Source organism: Hippocampus bargibanti, linkage group LG15, assembly GCF_051943395.1.
Source record: "Hippocampus bargibanti isolate YZ-2025 linkage group LG15, ASM5194339v1, whole genome shotgun sequence".
NCBI lineage: Eukaryota > Metazoa > Chordata > Actinopteri > Syngnathiformes > Syngnathidae > Hippocampus > Hippocampus bargibanti.
The window spans coordinates 2,568,895-2,589,646 of NC_142748.1; the positions used below are offsets into that span (position 1 = coordinate 2,568,895).

Below are 20,752 nucleotides of genomic sequence, written 5' to 3' on the forward strand. Positions count from 1 at the left end.
TGCAACACGACGTTTTCAGACCAAATAAGTACAGCAAAATGCATTGACGTGATGGAAGGACTGCTACAATGTGTCCTTTTTTCCGTCAGGGGCGTTCCTTCAGTGACGTCACGTACGGACTCGTCACCAACTCAAAAACAAGACTTCCTGAATATTCAGCGCGAGTCTTGAAACGTAAAATATACCTATATGCGGTGGAATCGTTGTAAAATACGCTCAGTAGAAGTCATTTGAAGCCATTTTACAAATTAAGGACACAACTTGTCCGGAGACGTCGGTTGTCTTTTAAAATGATTTTGTGTACTAAACAGATGGAGATGAACAAAAAGCGAGAGGCGGAGCTCCAACGTCTGAGACGAGACCTGGAAGAATCATCTATCCAGTCGGAGACGCTTGCTGCAACCATGAGAAAACGCCATGGCGATGTCATTGCGGAGTTAAGTGAGCAGTGTGAGGCTCTCCAGAGAACCAGAGCCAAATTGGAGAAAGAGAAGCAGAACTTGAGAATGGAAGTCGACGACCTGTCCACTTCACTGGAAGGTCTACAGAAAGCCAAGGTCCTTGAATTAGGAAGGATCAAATAACCAAAGCCATATGCTTTTGTGACCCCCCCCCCCCCCCCCTCAAAAAAAATATCACATGTGTGTCTGGCTTCACATATTCACAGATGTCCTCAGATAGCCAGATGAAGAAATTGGAGGAGCAACTCTACGACGCCAACAGGAGAGGAGATGACCTTCAGAGGACACTCACTGAGCTCGCTGTGGCTAAGAATCGACTCACAGGTAAGATTCCTGATAGCCGGATGAGGCGGTTTAACCTAAAAGTCAGGAAGATTTACTGGATGTATGAGTGTGTGGTGTCATTGGAAGGGAATAGATGGAAACGCGATTGAAATATGAGTTAATAATAACAATAATAATAATAATAATAATAATAATAATAATAATAATAATAACAATATAATAATAGTAATAATCATAATAATAATCATACATTTAATTTACAAGCGCCTTTCTGAACACCCAATGACACTTTACGATAAAACAACAATACATAAAACTATGACTGAAAGGATAAATAATAAAATAGTACAATAGTTTAGTACACATTGTCGTTATGGTTTCCTCTCGGTGGCCATTATAAATTTGGGGAAGTCATTAGAATGTTTAATCCCCTCCACATATTAGATATAGAGCGCCAAAAAAATGAATGACTAGTTTTCAAATTTGAAATAAAAAATAATGACTGTTTTTGTGGTTTACATATGACAATTTGAAATTGTGGTTTGAAATTTAGCAAGTCCACTTTAGCAAGTCGTCATCCTCATTCCAAACTTTAACTCATTCACTGCCATTCCCTAATTTACTTGGGAATTGAAAAGCATGACGTGGAGCGCCATTCCTGACTATTTTTGGGTTTTTCTTGCGGGGCTTGCCGATAAAGCGCTGGTCAGACCTCTAGCAATGTTTTTCCCTTCCACGAAATGGGCAGCATTTACCTTGTGTCCATGTTAGCGCCTTGTTAGAACTTCAGCTGTTGTTAAAGCGCTATAGCATCATTATGTAGCATTGCGCTGTATTTTGTACATCCGGACCCATTTCAAGCTCAGATAACTCTAGAATCATACAACTTAATAATATATATATATATATAATATAAGATAATAATAATAATAATAATAATAATAATAATAATAATAATAATAATTATTATTATTATTATTATTATAATATTTGTGATTGTATTTTATTTATTATAGTACCTATGCTTGTCTGTGACTGTAAAGTGTCATTGAGAGCTTTGAAAGGTGCTTAAAATGTATTATTATTATTATTATTATTATTATTATTATTATTATTATTATTATTATTATTATTATTATAAGGATACAGTATGTAAGGATAAGGAGACAGTATGAACTTAATACAAGTAATAGAGTCTAAGGTTTCTTACGCTGTTTATGTAGTCCTAAAACTTAATATTCTGTGCGACCTGCAATTTGAGTGAAAATGACAAAAACCCTGGCACTGGAATGGACACATTTTTGCACATCGTCTGGCAGTGAATGAGTTAAACACAGTTTTCACAGCAGCTTATATAAGTTCACAGTTCCAATAGCTTCCGTTATATTTGCTTTCATGAGCCGAATAAAATGATGTGGCGAGCCAGATTTGGCCCCCAAGCCTTGACTTTGACACCCGTTTATCGATAAAGCGCTGGTCAGACCTCTGGCACTGTTTTTCCCTTCCACGCGGTCGCATCATTTGCCTTTTGTCCATGTTAGCGCCTTGTTAGAGCCTCAGCTCTTGTTAAAGCGCTACGTGAATCATTATGTAGCATTGTACGTATTGTATTTTGGACAGCCGCCCCCATTTCAAGCTCATATAACTCTAGAACCATATAATTTAGGAATTAATTTAAATAGAGTTATAAATTAGATAATAAGGAGACAATATGAACTTAACACAACTAATAGAGTCTAAGGTTTCTTATGCTGAATTGAATGTTTATGTAGTCCTAAAACTCAATATTATGTGTCACCTGCAATTTCAGTGAAAATGACAAAAACCCTGGCACTGAGTGAACACATTTTAGCACATCGTGTAATTGTGAATGAGTTAAACACAGTTTTCACAGCAGCTTATAGAAGTTAAAATATAAGTTCACAGTTCAAATAGCTCCTGCTTGATTTGCTTTCGCGGGCCGAATAGAATAATGTGACGGGCCAGATTTGGCCCCCGAGCCTTCACTTTGACACCCGTTTAGTTGAACCGCATTGTCTCAATCAAATGATCATTGCGACCTATCTAGCTGATAACACCGATACAAGTCGACGACTGGCGGACGCTGAGAACAAATCCGGCCAGCTGAATCGGACCAAGTCTCTCCTCCAATCTCAGCTGGAAGAACTCAAGAAACAGCTGGACGAGGAGGTCAAAGTAAGCGTGGCGGTGTGGATGCACAAAACTCACAATTTTGAAAAGGAGACTGAAATGAAACGTTTCACGTGGCTCTTTAAGGAAATACCGAACGTTCGGGTGTCTTTGTTGGTTGCCAGTGTAAGCAGGCGATCGGGTCGAATCTCAGCTCGGCGCGACAGGAGTGCGAGGGGCTCAAGGAGCAGCTCGAAGAGGAGCAGGAGAGCAAGCAAGAGCTACAGAGGCTCGTTTCCAAACTCAACGGCGAGGTGACACACTTGAGGACCAAACATGAGGCGGACTCCATCCAGTATGCCGACGAACTGGAGGAAACCAAGTAGGTCAAGTTGATAGTGGTGGTCTTTTTTCTTCTCTTCACGCAGCCGCGTTCCGGTCTAGTGGTAGGAAATAATGTTTCCGTCACAGGAAAAAACTGGTCCTGCGGCTGCAAGAGGCTGAAGAGGTAGCTGAAGCCACACAAGCGAAATGCTCCTCACTGGAGAAAACCAAACAGAGGCTCCAGGGGGAAGTGGAGGAACTCTGCGTGGATCTGGAGAAGGTACAGCAGAGGTGCGCTTTAAATACCCTCAAAATACCCTCCATTCTAGAATTTCAAGTCTGATCTCCATTTTGAAGGCGAGCGGATGTGGACAGGCTCTTGATAAGAAGCAACGGGTTTTAGAAAAGCAACTGGGAGACTGGAAGTTAAAGTGCGAGGAGCTGGTAGCCGACGTGGAGGGCTGTCAAAAGGAGAGCAGGCAACACGTGAGCGAGCTTTTCAAACTGAAGACGGTGCATGAAGATTCTTTGGAGCAGCTGGAAGCTCTACGAAGGGAGAACAAAGTCTACCAAGGTAGAATTGAATAGCTCACAGGTGTCAAAGTCAAGGCCCGCGGGCCAAATCCGGCCCGCCACATCATTTTTTTCGGCCCGCGAAAGCAAATCAAACTTGTTAAATTCCACGATGATTGCTAAAATCTGAGCCAAAATGTCATATTTTTGGATGTCAACCACAAAAAAAGTCATTATTCTTGACTTCAGATTTGAAAACGAGTTATTCATTAATTTGCTGTGTGCTCTATATGTAATATTTGAAGGGATTTAAACATTCTAATGGATTCCCCAAATTCATAACGGCCCTCGAGAGGAAACCAGAACTACAATGTGGCCCGCGGCAAAAAATGACTTTGACACCCCTGGAATAGCTGGTCGAACGGAGAGGAGTGACGACCCTCGAAATTGACATCTTCAGAGACAAACAAGCTACCATAAAATGAATCTCAAATGATCATGTCACACTTTTTCCTCTTTTTCGAGGCCGAAGAGTATAGATACACGCATACAGTATATATATATATATATTTGTATATGTGTGTATGTATGTGTATGTATGTATGTGTATGTATATGTACATTTCTCCACTGTGAGACTAATAAAGGCAAATCCAATCCAATCCAATATATATATATATATAAAATCAACAAATAATTATTGAAAATATATGATAATATATGTAATAAATAAAAGTATATTTAAAATTATATCTAAAAATAGATAATTTTATATATTTTATATATTATATAATGAATAATTATATAAGTATATATAATATATATAATTTAATATGTACTTTTATCATATTATTATATCATACAGTCTCGTTATATCGATATTCCCGGGAGTCGGAAAAAATATCGATATAACCGTGACTATCGATATATCCGACCCTGTTTGCATGTAATTTTCTCCGTGCGTGCATAGAAATAGTATCGATATAACCGGGACTATCGATATATCCGATATCGATATAACGAGACTTTACTGTATATATATATATATATATATGTGTGTATGTATGTGTATGTACATTTCTCCACTGTGAGACTAATAAAGGCAAATCCAATGCAATCCAATATATATATATAAAATCAACAAATAATTATTGAAAATATATGATAATATATGTAATAAATAAAAGTATATTTAAAATTATATCTAAAAATAGATAATTTTATATATTTTATATATTATATAATGAATAATTATATAAGTATATATAATATATATAATTTAATATGTACTTTTATCATATTATTATATCATACAGTCTCGTTATATCGATATTCCCGGGAGTCGGAAAAAATATCGATATAACCGTGACTATCGATATATCCGACCCTGTTTGCATGTAATTTTCTCCTTGCGTGCATAGAAATAGTATCGTATATAACCGGTACTATCGATATATCGGATATCGATATAACGAGACTTTACTGTATATATATATATATATGTGTGTATGTATGTGTATGTACATTTCTCCACTGTGAGACTAATAAAGGCAAATCCAATGCAATCCAATATATATATATAAAATCAACAAATAATTATTGAATATATATGATAATATATGTAATAAATAAAAGTATATTTAAAATTATATCTAAAAATAGATAATTTTATATATTTTATATATTATATAATGAATAATTATATATAATATAATATACATAATTTAAGAGTACTTTTATCATATTATTATATCATACAGTCTCGTTATATCGATATTCCCGGTTGGAAAAAATATCGATATAACTATATCGATCTATCCGATCACGCATGTAAAAAATTCCTTGCGTTCATAGAAATAGTATCGTAATAAGCAGTACTATCGATATAACGGATATCGATATAACGAGACTTTACTGTAATATATTATATATTATGATATAATAAATAATTATATAATATATGATAATATACATAATAAATAAAAGTGTATATATAATAAATATATAGAATTAGATAATTGTATATATTTATATATTTGTTTGTATGACAATGTAATAATTATCTATGTATAATATATAATATACAGTAAGGTCTCGTTATATCGATATTCTCGGGAGTCCGAAAAAATATCGATATAACCGGGACTATCGATATATCCGACCCTGCGGGCATGTAATTTTCTCCTTGCGTTCATAGAAATAGTATCGTAATAAGCAGTACTATCGATATAACCGATATCGACATAACGAGACTTTACTGTATATACTGTAATTGTATCGATACTTTATTATATATATACAATATACATACATTATATATATTGCAATATGTTATTTTATTGTACGTATTTTGTTTGATGACTTGACCATTTTTCAGCATTCGTGTTGCATGTGTGATTGATCAAAGTGCATGTTTATGATGTGTTCAAAGAAGCTCAGAACAATGTAGCATTACATGTTGAAATTGATTTTTTAATTTTTGTTTTCGCTGTATATGTAAGTGTTGTTGGGAATGTCTTTGTTAAACTATCCTTATTTGCAGAGGAGATTGCTGATCTCATGGACCAGCTCTCAGATGGAGGCAAAAGTGTCCATGAGCTCCAAAAGGCAAAGAAAAAGATTGAGATGGAAAAAGAAGAATTACAGGCTTCACTAGAAGAGTCAGAGGCAGCTTTAGAGGTACAAAGCTATTTCATTTCCCCTTTTTACCGGATGAAAATGCTCCTCGTTTCAATTCTTATCAGATTTATTCCTTTTAAAGGCAGAGGAAACCAAATTACTGAGGATGCAGCTGGAGTTATCACAGGCCAAATCAGACCTGGAGCGTCGCCTTCAAGAGAAGGAGGAAGAGATTGATGCTGCTCGGTACCTCATCTCCCGGAGACTTTCTTCTCTCCTTTTTTTTTTTTTAATGCTTCACACACTTTGATTCTTTCTGCTTGTAACAATGTCTTCTATTTCCTTTTAAATCCTTCAATGTACTCCAGAGGTAAGTCCTGTCTTATTCCGCTTTCTGTTCCTTTCAAAACGGCTTGGGTGTGATAAAACTGAACATTGAATCCAAGCTTGATCCTCCCTCTTGATTTGTTTGTCAGAAAAAGCCACCAGAGGGCGTTGGAATCACTGCAGGCTACTTTGGATGTGGAGATTAAAGGTCGCATGGAGGGAGCAAAAGTGAAAAAGAAACTCGAGGGCGATGTGGCTGAAATGGAGCTACAAGTTGATCTCCTCACCAAGAGCAACGCAGAGTTCACCAAAAGCAGTAAAAAGACACAACAGCAGATCAAGGTTGGCTGACAAAGTGCTCATTCCCATCCATTGCTGTGTTGTGAGAACTTTGGTGACTTGTGTCTTCTCTAGGAGCTCCAAGGTCAGCTTGAGGAGGAGGTGAAGGCCCGCGAGGAGCATAAGGACGAAATGGGGACTTTGGAGAGACGTTGCGCACTGCTGCTCAGTGCTGGTGAAGAAACTCGCACCGCTCTGGAGAGTACAGAGAGGGTTCGAAAAGCCTTGGAGGTGGAGTTGCAGGACGCTAATGAAAAATACAGTGATCTGAATAACCAGGTAAGTATTAAATTCACCGTTTGGAATAAAATGGAATGTGATGGAGAAAAAAAAAACAAGTGGGGATAAAGTATTTGAGATTAGATCTTATATTGGTGGTTTAAATGGAATTATATGGAGGAGACAGATTTGAGTAAAGGAGGGGTGCGCAATTGTGGGCGTGGGCACTCATTGCAAATCAATGTGACCAGACCCATGATTTTTCATATGAAAATACAGTAAAGTCTCGTTATATCGATATCGGATATATCGATAGTCCCGGTTATATCAATACTATTTCTATGCACGCACGGAGAAAATTACATGCAAACAGGGTCGGATATATCGATAGTCCCGTGATATTTTTTCGGACTCCCTTGAATATCGATATAACGAGACTTTACTGTATATATATATATATATATATATATATATATATATATCTATAACCTATGTGTATATAATTGTGGTATTTTGATAAATATTGCATTCATGAAATAAGATTTAAGTAGATTTACAGTTTAAGCTGTTATATAAGTGAGACAAGACTTTGTTGTGTCGATGACTTTTAGTGTATAGTATTTGCTTTGATTATTAATGTGCGTTTTGGGGAAAATGCATTGTAAATCTCGCTGGCTATATATGAGCTATCTGGCTGGCTAATGGCTAGCTAACTGGCTATCTCGCTGGCTATATATTAGCTATCTAGCTAGCTAGCTATAATAATCTTCTTTTCCTTTCGACTTTTCCCTTGACGGGGTCGCCACAGCAAATCAGTGTCCTCCATCTTTAGAGGTTTGATCCGCATGTTTGTTTTGGCCAAGCTTTTACGTCGGATGCCCTTCCTGACACAACCCTCTGTATTTATCCGGTTATAGCTAGCTATAATAATAATAATAATAATAATAATAATAATAATAATAATCATCATCATCATAATCATCATCATAATAATAATAATAATGTATTTATTAGATATCTATCTGGCAAGCTATCAGGCTGGCTAGCTGTTACCTATATATTAGCTAGATTTCTATCTATTTGAGTTACTTCCGGGTTGAGTAAACGCTGGCGCGTGTGGCTGCCGCTGCTCACGTTCTTCTTTTCCTTTTCGACTTTTCCCTTCAAGGGGTCGCCACAGCAAATCAGTGTCCTCCATCTTTAGAGCCGCTGCTCACCCACAGAAAAAAATATGCAGTGACTGTAAAGTGACCTTGAGAGTTTTGAAAGGCGCTTATAAATTAAATGTATTATTATTATTATTATTATTATTATTATTATTATTATTGTTAGTTGTAGTAGTAGCAGCAGTGGCGGTGCGTGCATTTCACACCTAGGCCTTCAGTGGAGTCCGGCTTAGTCCGACTTGAAGAAATATCCCTCTTAATACCATAATTTATGACACAACGACTGGAGACATCATTTACAAAAGCACACGCACGCAATACTGGGCGTGGCATCACCTTAATCGTCTACAACACAAGCTATTTTCCGGAGCAATTACACATCAATAAATCTGCATCAGCAATTAGAACTTGTCACTACACGTGATACTGCAAACACTTAAAAATAAAAGGAAATTTAAAATCATTTGTCCACAAAGTTTTATGAAGTCCATCAAGAATATGCAATCTTTAACAAGATTTTACGCTAAATTACAAAATGTCAGTTTAATATAAGAAAAACGACAAGACGTTCATAAAAAGAACTATTTGTTGAAAATAAAAGTAAACAAATCTTTTTCATTTGTTCTTGAGAATAGGCTTACCTACATGCGACAGCGAACTGTCCTCTCCTTCAGCCATTGTAGGTTAAAAAAAACCGAGTAGATATACTTGGTTTTTCTGCTAAAGTTTCCGGGTTTCCGGGTCGAGGTAAAGTGTGTATCCAATCACAGGACGCGTACGTCATTGTTCAACGCGAGGCCCTCTAGCTGGTCTTACTGTGCCAACTCGTGATCTGATTGGCTATCGCAACTGTATATCAACTACACGTGCCCGTTCTGTACAGCGCACAGACGCCCTCACTTTTGATTCTGAAGGGGTCGGTCAGATTTCATATAGCCTGGCGACACAAACTAGCTGAATTCTGATTGGATTAAAAACTCTGACCTAAAACTACAACACTGAAAGGAGCATAACCAAATGGATATAATATAACATCAAGAAAACAGTATGTAGAATAATTATATATATATATATTTTATATTTAGAAAAAATACTTTTTTAATGAAATTGACTTTTATTATGATTATGATAATGATGTCTGATTATGTTAGGCCAGCAGAGAAGGCCTTGCTGGCCCTGACGTCCCACCACTGAGTAGTAGTGGTATTACTTTTATTAGTAGTAGTAGTTGTTGTTGTAGTAGTAATAAAGGTATCATTGTTGTAACCCTATTATTATTATTATTATTATTATTATTATTATTATTATTATTATTAATCAGAATCAGAATACCTTTATTCGTCCCACAATTGGGAAATTTGCAGTCCACAGCAGCAATTGAAAAGGGATGGAGTTGGGGTGGGTGGGGTATTATTATTATTATAATTATTATTATTATTATTATTATTATTATTTTTTTTTTTTTTTTTTTTTTTAGTTCCAGTCAGTTCTGAATGGGAGAAGGAAGCTCGAAGTGGATATCCAAGCTCTGCAGCACGAGCACGATGAGCTCCAAGGAGAGCTGAGGGGATCGGTAGAAAAATCCAAGAAGGCCAACTGCGAGGTAAAAAAAAAAAAAAAATACACACACCAGAGGAACTTGCGATCAATAAATTGCTGATTGTCAATAGTTGGCCAGAGTTGGAGAGGAGTTTCGACTGGAGCAAGAACACACGGTCCATTTGGAGAAGGTGAAGAAAGGTCTTGAAGCTCAGGTGAAAGATATGAGTGCGAAATTGGAGGAGGCGGAGCAAATGGCACTAAAAGGTGGCAAGAAGATCATCCAGAAGTTGGAAGGAAAGGTAAACGGTTCATCTGCCATGTCATGATTTGACTTATCTCAGCCCAAAAATCTCCAAAATGTAGTCAAACTTCATTTCGATGCAGGTGAAAGAGTTGGAGCTGGAACTGGAGTCAGAGCAGAAGCGACACGGCGAGACGGTGAAGACACTACGGAAGAATGAGCGTCGGCTCAAGGAACTTGTTTTCCAATCTGAGGAGGATCAAAAGAACCAGCAGAGAATGCAGGAGCTGGTGGAGAGGCTGCAGAACAAAATGAGGGCCTACAAGAGACAAGTGGAAGAGGCTGTATGTGTGCTTTCCATATTTGTCTTCCCATTTTCTATATTATTATTACTATTATTAATATTAATATTTTCGGTTTTTCTTTTCTGCTGATTGTTTCAATGCATATTTGTGCTTCCAACGCAACCAATGTTATTAATATTGTTAGTTGTAGTAGTAGTAGTGGTATTATTATTATTATCAGTAGTAATAGTAGTAGTAGTAGTTGTTGTCGTAATAAAGGTATCATTGTTATTATTATTATTATTGTTGTGATTATTATTGTTAGTTGTAGTATTATTATTATTATTGGTGTTATTGTTATTAATTGTAATAATGTTATTATTATTATTATTATTATTATTTCTCAACCAATTGAAACCACTCTTAAACTCAGTAATAAATAAATAATTATATAAATAAATATATAAAAATCAATAATCAAAGAAACAAACACATAAATACATAAATAAACAAAAACATAACTCAATAACTGTATAAATAAATACATAAAAATACGTAAATAAATAAATATCTAACCAAAATAAATAAAAACACACATACATACATAAATAAATACATAAATTAGCATATGAATAAATAATAAATAAATACATAAATAAATACATAAATAAATACATAAATAAATATATTTCCTTTTGGCTTTTCTCTTGACGGGGTCGCCACAGCAAATCAGTGTCCTCCATCTTTAGAGGTTCGATCTGCATGTTTGTTTTGGCCAATCTTATACGTCGGATGCCCTTCCTGACACAACCCTCTGTATTTTTCCGGGCTTGGGACCGGCACAAGAAGACTTATGTCCCTTTGGGGCTACAGAACAAGCAACTCGCTCAGTAAAAGGCTCCCAAACACAAAATGGTCATCGGCACAGCAACATTCAAAAATAAATAAATACATACATAAATACATAAATAACTCAATGAATGAATGTCATTTTGATTTTTCAAAATCATGCTACATCTCGTGTCAAACTCAAGGTCCGGGGGCCAAATCCGGCCCTCCACATCATTTTGTACGGGCCGCAAAAGCAAGTCAAATGACGTCCCATAAAATATTACATTATACAATACATATTACATTATAACATTTTTAATCCTCCCATGGAATAAATAAGAGATATTGGAGGTACTTGACATCTTTCTATGAATTCAGTCCATCTTTCACATTGATTCCCTATTAAAAAAAAAAAAAAGACATTTCAAATTTCTAACGTGCCTTTATCAAAGCTTCATTTAACACCACATCTCCCCAAAATGCTCTTAGGAGGAACAAGCCAACATGAACTTGGCCAAGTACAGGAAGACGGTCCATGAATTGGATGACGCTGAGGAACGAGCTGACATCGCCGAATCGGCACTTACTAAAATAAGGACCAAGAAGAGAGGCAGCTTCAGCAAGGGATACTCCTCTGTATGTCATTTGGTTCTTTATTTATTTATGTTTTATTAGATTTTTGTATATTGTTAATAATGGAAGGTGTATTACATTATTAATACAGGTATTCAGGTCCAATACAAATACAAGTACTACTCAGAAAATGTGACTATTGTGAAAAAGTTTATTAATTTAAGTAATTCAACTTAATAGGTGACATGAATATATTATAGAGACGTATTACATGCATGGCAAGATATTTCAAGCTTTTATTTGTTAGAATTTTGATTATTATTTACGGCTTATGCAAAACGTTAAAAAAAAAATCGAATTTGTTCTTTTAGATTTCATGAAATAAACAGAAAAATTAGTTTAAATCAAGGCAATGTCAGTCATCAGAAAACTATAGTCATTTTGGCCCCCATGACTATTTTTTTTCTGTTTATTTCATGCGACATTATAATTTCTAACAAATAAAAGTGTGAAATATCTTGCAATGCATGTTATGAGTCGAAATAATATATGTATTAAGGCAATTGGCTATACGAACACATTTTAAACATCTTTTCTATTTCCTTTCACATCGTTTTATTTTCTCGGACTTCCTGTTATCACGTCATTCTGTCCGCCTTTACATGTCACATTCTGTCCGCCTTCACATGACATCACATCCTGTCCGTCTTTATAAAAACCCTCTTGGCTCTTCTGCTCTGCCTTCGACTCGGGGTGGGAAGTCACATTTTGTATCGTCCCAAAGATTAAAGAATCTTTTTGTTTTTACTTTTGTTTCCTGCTTCATTAACACATGTAATGAGTCTAAATAATATATTCATTTCACCTTTTAAGTTTAATCGCTTAAAGAACAACCAACACCATTTTTTTTGTTTCCTAACTGACATCAGAAAAACGTTTTATATCATCTAAAATACCCAAAACACGCAGGCTGATATTTTTAGTCAAATGCAAAACACCAATAAAAATGAGTTAAAGTGTCCCAAAACAACTTCAAAATGACCTCGAAGATGGCGAGTTTCAGAAGGTACCGCCCCCTTGTTCGTGATGTCACGCCAGGATGTCTTGCCTTGCTCTAGAATCATAACAATGGCTTCAGATTTGGAGAAGATGCTTTCTTGTTACTCATCCAGTTATCAATATGATTCAAATAGCTCTGAAGAGGAAAGCATTAATGTTTGCAATCGATTAAAGAAGTCCTTCCGTGTCATTTTGAGGCGTCTGGACTCCAATGTAGCGTAACAGAAAATGCACAAGATGGCGCCCAAGCTAGTCTTGGTGCAACACCATCGCGTTATGTGTTTTCCTTCTAATTTTGCCAACAACACGGATCAACACGAAGTTTTCAGACCAAACAAAGTACCCAAAATGCATTGTGTGTCACTTTCTCAGTCAGGGGCGTTCCTGAAGTGACGTCACGTGAGGAATCGTAACCAACTCAAAAACAAGACTTCATGAATATTCAGTGCGAGTCTTAAAAAGTAAAATATAGCTATATGTGATGGAATCTTTGTAAAATATGCTCAGTAGAAGTCATTTGAAGTGATTTTACAAATTATGGACACAACTTCAGGCGTCGGTTGTCCTTTAAGCCACATACAAGTACTGTATTTTCTTTCCATCTGGATCATTTTGAGGCGCCCAGTGTAGCGTCCTACAAAATGCACAAGATGGCGCCCAAGCTCTGTTGGAAATGGGCTGATTTATCTGCTGGGAATTTGTGTCAACTAATATCAAATAGTAGTCTTGGTGCAACACACAACAATTCACCATCACGTTATTTATGTGTTTACCTTCTAATTTCGCCATCACCACGGATCAACACAAAGTCTTCAGACCAAACAAAGTACCCAAAATGCATTGTGTGTCGCTTTCTCGGTCGGGGGGGCGTTCCTGATGTGACATCACGTCAGGAATCGTCATCAACTCGAAAACAAGACTTCCTTAATATTCAGTCTTAAAACATAAAATATAGCTATATGCCGTGGAATCTTTGTAAAATACGCTCAGTAAAAGTCATTTCAAGTGATTTTACAAATTATGGACACAACTTGTCCGGAAGCGTCGGTTGTCCTTTAAGCCAAAAATTACACACAATCCCACAGTTTGAATACTTTTGGGCTTGACTGTAGAAAAAGAAAAATGACTACTTCACCAGTCCAACATGACAACATGTTTTTTGTTGTTGCCCACCTGCAGGGTTACAGCACGCCGCATCCCGGTCTGGTTCGATCGGCCAGCTCCGTGGGTTCAGAAGGTCGAAGTGAGAAGATACTCAACGACGACGGCGAGTCTGTTAGTTCACTCATTCCGGCGTATCTCAACTCTCTCAAGAAACTGATGGTTGACTAGAAAATAGTTGTTTTTATACAGTCAAATGCCATCCTGGTTGACATTTGAAGAAACTATGATCAAGCAATTTGAAGTGTTGATGTAGGACTGAAATAGTGTTTTTAACTCCACTTTCACATTATGAACAAAATCCCAGCGTCTAGTTGTGCTGTTGTTATTTTGTCATAAACAATACATTTTTTTTTTAAAAAAGTTAGTTTTTTTAAGCACACCTCATCTTAGCCTGTACTCCCTGCATATATTCATAATGATATTGAATAGTGTGTTTAAACAAATGACATATTTGACCGTATTTCCTTATAATGTGGCCTTTGATCAATACAATGTGTTGTCCTCTTTCGATTAGATGAACCTTGATTTTCAATGGAGAATTTAACATTTCACAGCAGCAAAAAAAAAAAAAAAAAAAAAAATACAGGAGCTGCTGTAAAGACAGCCGCTCTTGTAACACAACATAGTCTTCAATCTTTACCAGTTTCTGCACCCTATTTGTTGCACGAAGCAGTTCTAATGAAAGAACAGAGGATAAAAGCATCCTTTTCACCAGTGGATCAAGGACGTCATGGTGAAATGTGCAAGTATGCTACGAGCTAAGTTTTGCAAGCAAACACAAAGCATCATTGACGAAAACAGATTGTCTCACATTTCCTGTCTCGTGTAAATGCGCTTCAATTCCAAGCTGCAGCAGTTCCACATACGCATCGGTGCTCTGCGCTCCTTTCCTCTTCTCATGAATAACAAAACAATGTGTAATAATACAAAGATAAAACAATGATACCTTTACTACTACTACTACTACCTTTACTACTACAAATAATAATAATAATAATAATAATAAAAATAATAATAATAATAATTATAAGAATAATTATAAGAATAAATATAAGAATAAATATAAGAATTATAAGAATAAATATAATAATAATAATAATAATAATAATAATAATAATAATAATAATACATATAATCATCATCACCATCATTATTATCATATTAGTAATAATAATATTAATAATGACAATATTATAATACAGTAAAGTCTCGTTATATCGATATCGGTTATATCGATAGTACTGCTTATTACGATACTATTTCTATGAACTCAACGAGAAAATTACATGCCCGCAGGATCGGATATATCGATAGTCCGGTTGTATCGATATTATTTTCCGACTCCCGAGAATATCGATATAATGAGACTTTACTGTAATTACAACTACTACTACTACTACTACTACTACTACTAATAATAATAATAATACCACTACTACCAACAACAAAATAATAATAAATTTTATTTCTAAGCGCCTTTCAAAACTCTCAAGGACACTTTCAAAATTCTCAAGGACATTTTATAAATATCCGACACTCTGTATTTGGGTTAAAAAAATTAAGAAATGAAAAATAAGATGCACTTTATACATCAGCTGCATTTATCAGAAAGGTGCTTCATCAATTATTCTTTTAAAAATTATTAGCTGTACCCAGCTAATAATTTTTAAGCACACCTCAACAAAGTGCTATTTCATCGCTAACTGATTAGAATTTCCATTCCAGTTTTGTTGCAAAATTTGACATAAAGGTGCCACCCATGTGGGCGTCTATTTTCTCCAAAAATATTGCATAACATTGTTGTCTTTTACTTTCAAGGACATCATATTACTGCCCTTGACTGTAACAAAGCTCAAGCAAACTGTTTATTTTTTTTAATGTGAAATATTGTTTTTGGAAATAAAAGAGTTTGAATTGTTCATTTTGTCACCTATTCATGTGCCATTTATGCTTTACTGTTTGAGACTATGAAAAGAAGACCTCAGATTGGATATTGGACCTCAAATCATTAATTTTGTGCCATATCATGACATTTTGTGTTATTACAAAAAATATATATTATATATATTATATATATATATTCGTTTTTCTACTTTCATTCCTTTCATCACTTTGCTGCTGTGAAATGTAAATTTCTCCACTGTGAGACTAATAAAGGCATATCCAATCCAATCCAATCCAATATATCTGTGAATTTTGAACAGCGATAGTCCGTGAAAACCAAGTTAAAAAAATAACTAAAAAAATATACTTTTAATGACAAAGTAAAACAATAATATATTAAAACAATTAAACAATAATAAAGAACATATCTGCCTGTTAAAGGAAACGTGCCAGGCATGCGTGGGGTACACACTACATTGATTGAATAAGAACATTGAGATTGAACTCGACAAAGGTAACTTAGTTTTTCACATATTATGAATAATAATGATAATAATAATAACAATAATAACAATAATACATTTACAGGCGCCTTTCAAAACTCTCAAGGTCACTTTACAGTCACAGGATCAGTTTTTCTGTGGGTGAGCAGCGGCAGCCACATGCGCCAACGTTCACTCAACCAGGAATAACTCAAATAGATCAAGTTAGCTAGCTAATAGATAACTAATAGATAGCTAGCTTGGTAGTTAGCCAGCTGATCGATATTAAATAGATAGCTAGTGAGGTAGCCAGCAACGGTGACCCCGTTCAACCGGGAATAATAATAATCAAGTTAGCTAGCTAGTTAATAGAAAACTAATAGGTAGCTAGCTAGTTAGACAGCTAATCGATAGCAAATAGATGGCTAGCTAGGTAGCCAGCAACTGTGACCCCGTTCAACCGGGAATAACTCAAATAGATCAAGTTAGCTAGCGATTTAATAGAAAACCAATAGGTAGCTAGCTAGCTACTTAGACAGCTAATAGATAGCAAAAGCGCTGGCCAACAAGATTGTGTATCTTGAAATACTTTTTACCTGCATGGAGCAATTTCTCTGGCACTTGTGTGTGAATACTTGTGAATTTTAACAAATATCAATATGAAAGTTGATGCTTTTTTTCCTGTTAGCATGCCACTGGGATTTTCCATTCATTTTAGCATTCGCGCTAGCGGATAAATTAAGAAATCAATACTTTAACACAATAAATTAATACATTGATAAATTAATAAAGTAATAACTTTATACATGAATAAATTCTCAAATAAATAAAAAATACATGAATAAATTACCACATTAATAAATTAGTGATCATGCCTTGTATCTAAATACTGTATACAGTGTGCAAAAGTATTTTTATTGTGTGTACTGTAAATTCCAACTAGGGTGTCAAAGAACCGTTTCAGCATTGATTTTCAACCACTGTGAGAGATCGTAAGCTTATACATTATCCAATGTCAATTTAAAAAAAAATACATTTTACAAAGCATTTCTGAATGAGTTTCAGCAAATTATATGGCATTGTTTCGTGTCCGTGCAGGAAAGACTGAGAGTGTAATTTAATATTCGTTCGTGTGGCAACACGAAACTGACTATCTTGTTCCTACAAAATACCTAATGATCGACGTGAGGTCGTGGTGACAGTCACGGAGAAGTTTTCAAAAGGGCAACTGTAAATACCAAGCGTTGTCGTTTTTCTCTGATTATAATGGTTTAAAGATAAAAATAAGCAACATTATGGGTTAAATATTGATTAATTGTCCGGACCTTCACCTTATTAATTCCTGTTGTAAAAGGATTAATTGCCATGAAATGTCTTGATTGTGTTTCCGATTCAGCTGAATGGCGTTTCCCACCTGCAGCAACATCTGTGCCGCATTTCCAATCAAGCCTTGTCGTGTATTTAAGGACTGAAAAAGTGCTTGGTCCCCTTTTGCGTTTTTTGCTCATGTGTGACGGGTGTCACAACAGTGACTGTCTTCATCTCCACGATGCTGCCGTCTTAATAAGACCAGACGTGTGGATGTGTCTTTTTTCTTTTATTTCTGCAACACAGTATGGCAGAAGGGATGGGTGAAGTCGCATAGGTTTCGTCTGGTGATTAACCTAAATCTCGTCCAGATTGTTCTCAATACGCGAAACATTGTAAATAACAAAACAGAACGAACAACGTGTGATCGTATAGTGGTTATTTACAGAAAAAGAGAATACAACACAAGTTCGCTGTTATTTACACGATGTCCCTGAACGCATCATATGCTGAGACGTCGGCAGAACACGCGGTGAGCTTGTAATGGCGCACAGTTCAATACGCCATGAACACTCACGTCCAAATGAAACACGACACAAAAAACCGAAATATTGTACAATAAAAACGAAATGAAGCAATTACCTGCAACACAGTATGGCAGAAGGGATGGGTGAAGTCGCATGGGTTTCGTCTGGTGATTAACTGCGCAACACTAAAGCACTTTGAAGCCAATGTGCTTCAAAGTTCCACTCGACAAAACGTGAATTAAATAATGACACAAAAAGTAATCTGGACTCAAAATGAATAAGGGAACTAATTAGATAACACTAGACAGCATAAAAGGGGAAATAAAATAAGATATTGTCATGAATATGTGCGTTAATCTGTATTATTATTATTATTATTAATCCAGACCATCAGAGAAATGCGACTCTCGTCCAGATTGTTCTGGAAACTATGGGCGGGGCCTGGTACCACACTGTGCGTCGTTGCGTCACTTCTTTCATAATTTAATAATCTTGTGCACAACTCCTTTACACGTGTTTGCTATTATGCTGAATGTGTGATTTTTCTAGCCATATTGATGCTTATTCAGATTTTTGTTCATCCGTCCGTCTTTTGAAATAATTTCGTTTTTTAATTATTGCCCCTGTTGTTTGTTTTTGTGTGATTGGACATTTGATACTTAGTGTATGTATTCATTGAGCCTTGCCTTAGCAGGCAAAATTTATTTTATGCCTTGTTGTTTCCTGCCTCCTTGTGAACAGCGATTTCAAAGTAAGTGCAATTTTCTTTAATAATAAATATTTTATTATTTAGTCATCTTATCTTTATATATGACATTATTTGTGTATCTGTACCTGATATTAATTGCCAAACAAATGTAGTTTTTCTTTTATTCATTTTTTTTCGTTTTACCTCCTTAAGCTGCTTTAGTATTGCATCGCACACACGTAGTGTATCTACACAACTGATAAACAAATCAAACTTTATGAAGCACTTGTGATAATTTGCGTATCCTCTAGATGGCGGTATTGCGTTAAAAATGGAGCGGAAATGTAATACATTTCTACCGTATTGCCCTTTATATTTAAATTGAGCCTTATTTGAGCAGTAAAAAAATACCAGAAACACTTCACGAAGCTTCAATTTCACCTTTCTGCTTTACATTATGGTACCCAATAATCATAAACCTGTCTTGGAAATACATTTCTCCATAATGTTGACACATTCTTTGCTCTAAATTTGCAATTTGTAGATTTTTCTAATCATTTTTAGTATTGTCAATGCTTGATTGATTGCCCAATAACTTACAATTGATAAGAATTGCAAAAAATATATCAATTAGCGGCAATTATTAGCAAGCGGGGGTGTCTACTTCAACAAATGATCACATCAGTCTGACAAAAAAAAATGTCACTTGTTTCATTTGTTTTTTTTCCAATGTCAGAAATTACAGAACAATACAACAAATATATGGAATGTCATGGAGGATTTAGGTGTGGGAATGATGTTTGAAACATTCAGACTCATCCGTATACTGTAAAATTACTGTACGTTCACCTGAAATGAACATGAATACATTTATGAAAGCAAACAAATAGATATGACTCATACATATACATATACTGTAATTCCATTTTAATAACTCATTTATTTTGTGGTTTGATTTTTGATCAGTTATATGATCATGGAAGTATATGTAGTTTTTTTTAAATTAACTGACATGTAGTGGTATTCAAAATCAATTATCTAAAAACACGAGTTAAAAGGTATTGCGAATGTGTATGGTTAATGGCTGCATCCACTAATGCACACCTACATGGAATACTTTCATGTTTAGCGATAGTGTGGGGAGACAGGGTCAGTAACTGTGTGCTACAACAGCCATCGCTTAGTATGCAATTTGCTTGGCGGTATCTGTTAAATTATTTTCGCCAATAAATCCCAACGTCGCAGGGGTAAGAATGATCACGCGGAGCAAAAAAAAAAAAAAATACATTTAAAAACAGCAACTTTACATCCAAGGCAACATGGCAAAGGGGCAATTTAACACTGTCCGCTGTTACTTCATCCTTGAAAGTCTTTCGCATCACTTCAGTGTCCATTTGCTTGCATAACGAAAGACTGAAACAAAAAGTTGGCTTGGTCTAACCATGAATTTGATATCATCTTCAGCAGGTTCTTGATGGAAAGTGATAATCACCACTTTTTGTGTGTAAAGTCATAATGATCCAACACGTAACTCCCCACAAGGTTCGGCAGACATGTTCCGAAGCCCCCGAGGTGAGCAGTCCTGTTTCATCTCCAGTTTATATCTCTAAGTCCACAGGCCTAATGTCTCCTGTCTTATGCTCTTTCACCCAGACCTCCCTGTCTTTGGCGGCATCCACACACTGTAAAAGCTGGTCCACCGGCTCCATCGTCTGGACAACAACAGAAAGAGCAATCTACTGTAAGTAAACCAGTTGACCGCATACAATCTACTCTGTAGTTACATA

The 20,752-nt window shown here is 35.7% G+C and overlaps 2 protein-coding genes across 5 annotated transcripts in view; one reads left to right on the top strand and one right to left on the bottom strand.

Moving 5' to 3' along the window:
- The window catches only part of LOC148887090 (myosin heavy chain, skeletal muscle), a 53,513-nt gene extending 38,410 nt beyond the window's left edge, over positions 1-15,103 (top strand). For all 4 annotated transcript variants that reach the window (XM_089014815.1, XM_089014816.1, XM_089014817.1 and 1 more), the window contains 15 exons: positions 312-557; positions 668-785; positions 2,815-2,942; positions 3,062-3,258; positions 3,348-3,480; positions 3,558-3,774; positions 6,255-6,391; positions 6,474-6,577; positions 6,808-7,000; positions 7,073-7,276; positions 9,860-9,985; positions 10,053-10,223; positions 10,309-10,509; positions 11,770-11,916; positions 14,092-15,103. In XM_089014815.1, the coding sequence (XP_088870941.1) occupies positions 312-557; positions 668-785; positions 2,815-2,942; positions 3,062-3,258; positions 3,348-3,480; positions 3,558-3,774; positions 6,255-6,391; positions 6,474-6,577; positions 6,808-7,000; positions 7,073-7,276; positions 9,860-9,985; positions 10,053-10,223; positions 10,309-10,509; positions 11,770-11,916; positions 14,092-14,244 (2,475 nt within the window). In that variant the 3' untranslated portion in view covers positions 14,245-15,103. The remainder of the gene's footprint in view (positions 1-311; positions 558-667; positions 786-2,814; positions 2,943-3,061; positions 3,259-3,347; positions 3,481-3,557; positions 3,775-6,254; positions 6,392-6,473; positions 6,578-6,807; positions 7,001-7,072; positions 7,277-9,859; positions 9,986-10,052; positions 10,224-10,308; positions 10,510-11,769; positions 11,917-14,091) is intronic.
- Positions 15,104-17,005: 1,902 nt separating this feature from the next.
- gas7b (growth arrest specific 7b) overlaps positions 17,006-20,752 on the bottom strand; it is a 63,785-nt gene continuing 60,038 nt past the window's right edge. Inside the window, exon 14 of the mRNA XM_089014822.1 lies at positions 17,006-20,677. Within this exon, the coding sequence (XP_088870948.1) occupies positions 20,564-20,677 (114 nt within the window). The 3' untranslated portion in view covers positions 17,006-20,563. The remainder of the gene's footprint in view (positions 20,678-20,752) is intronic.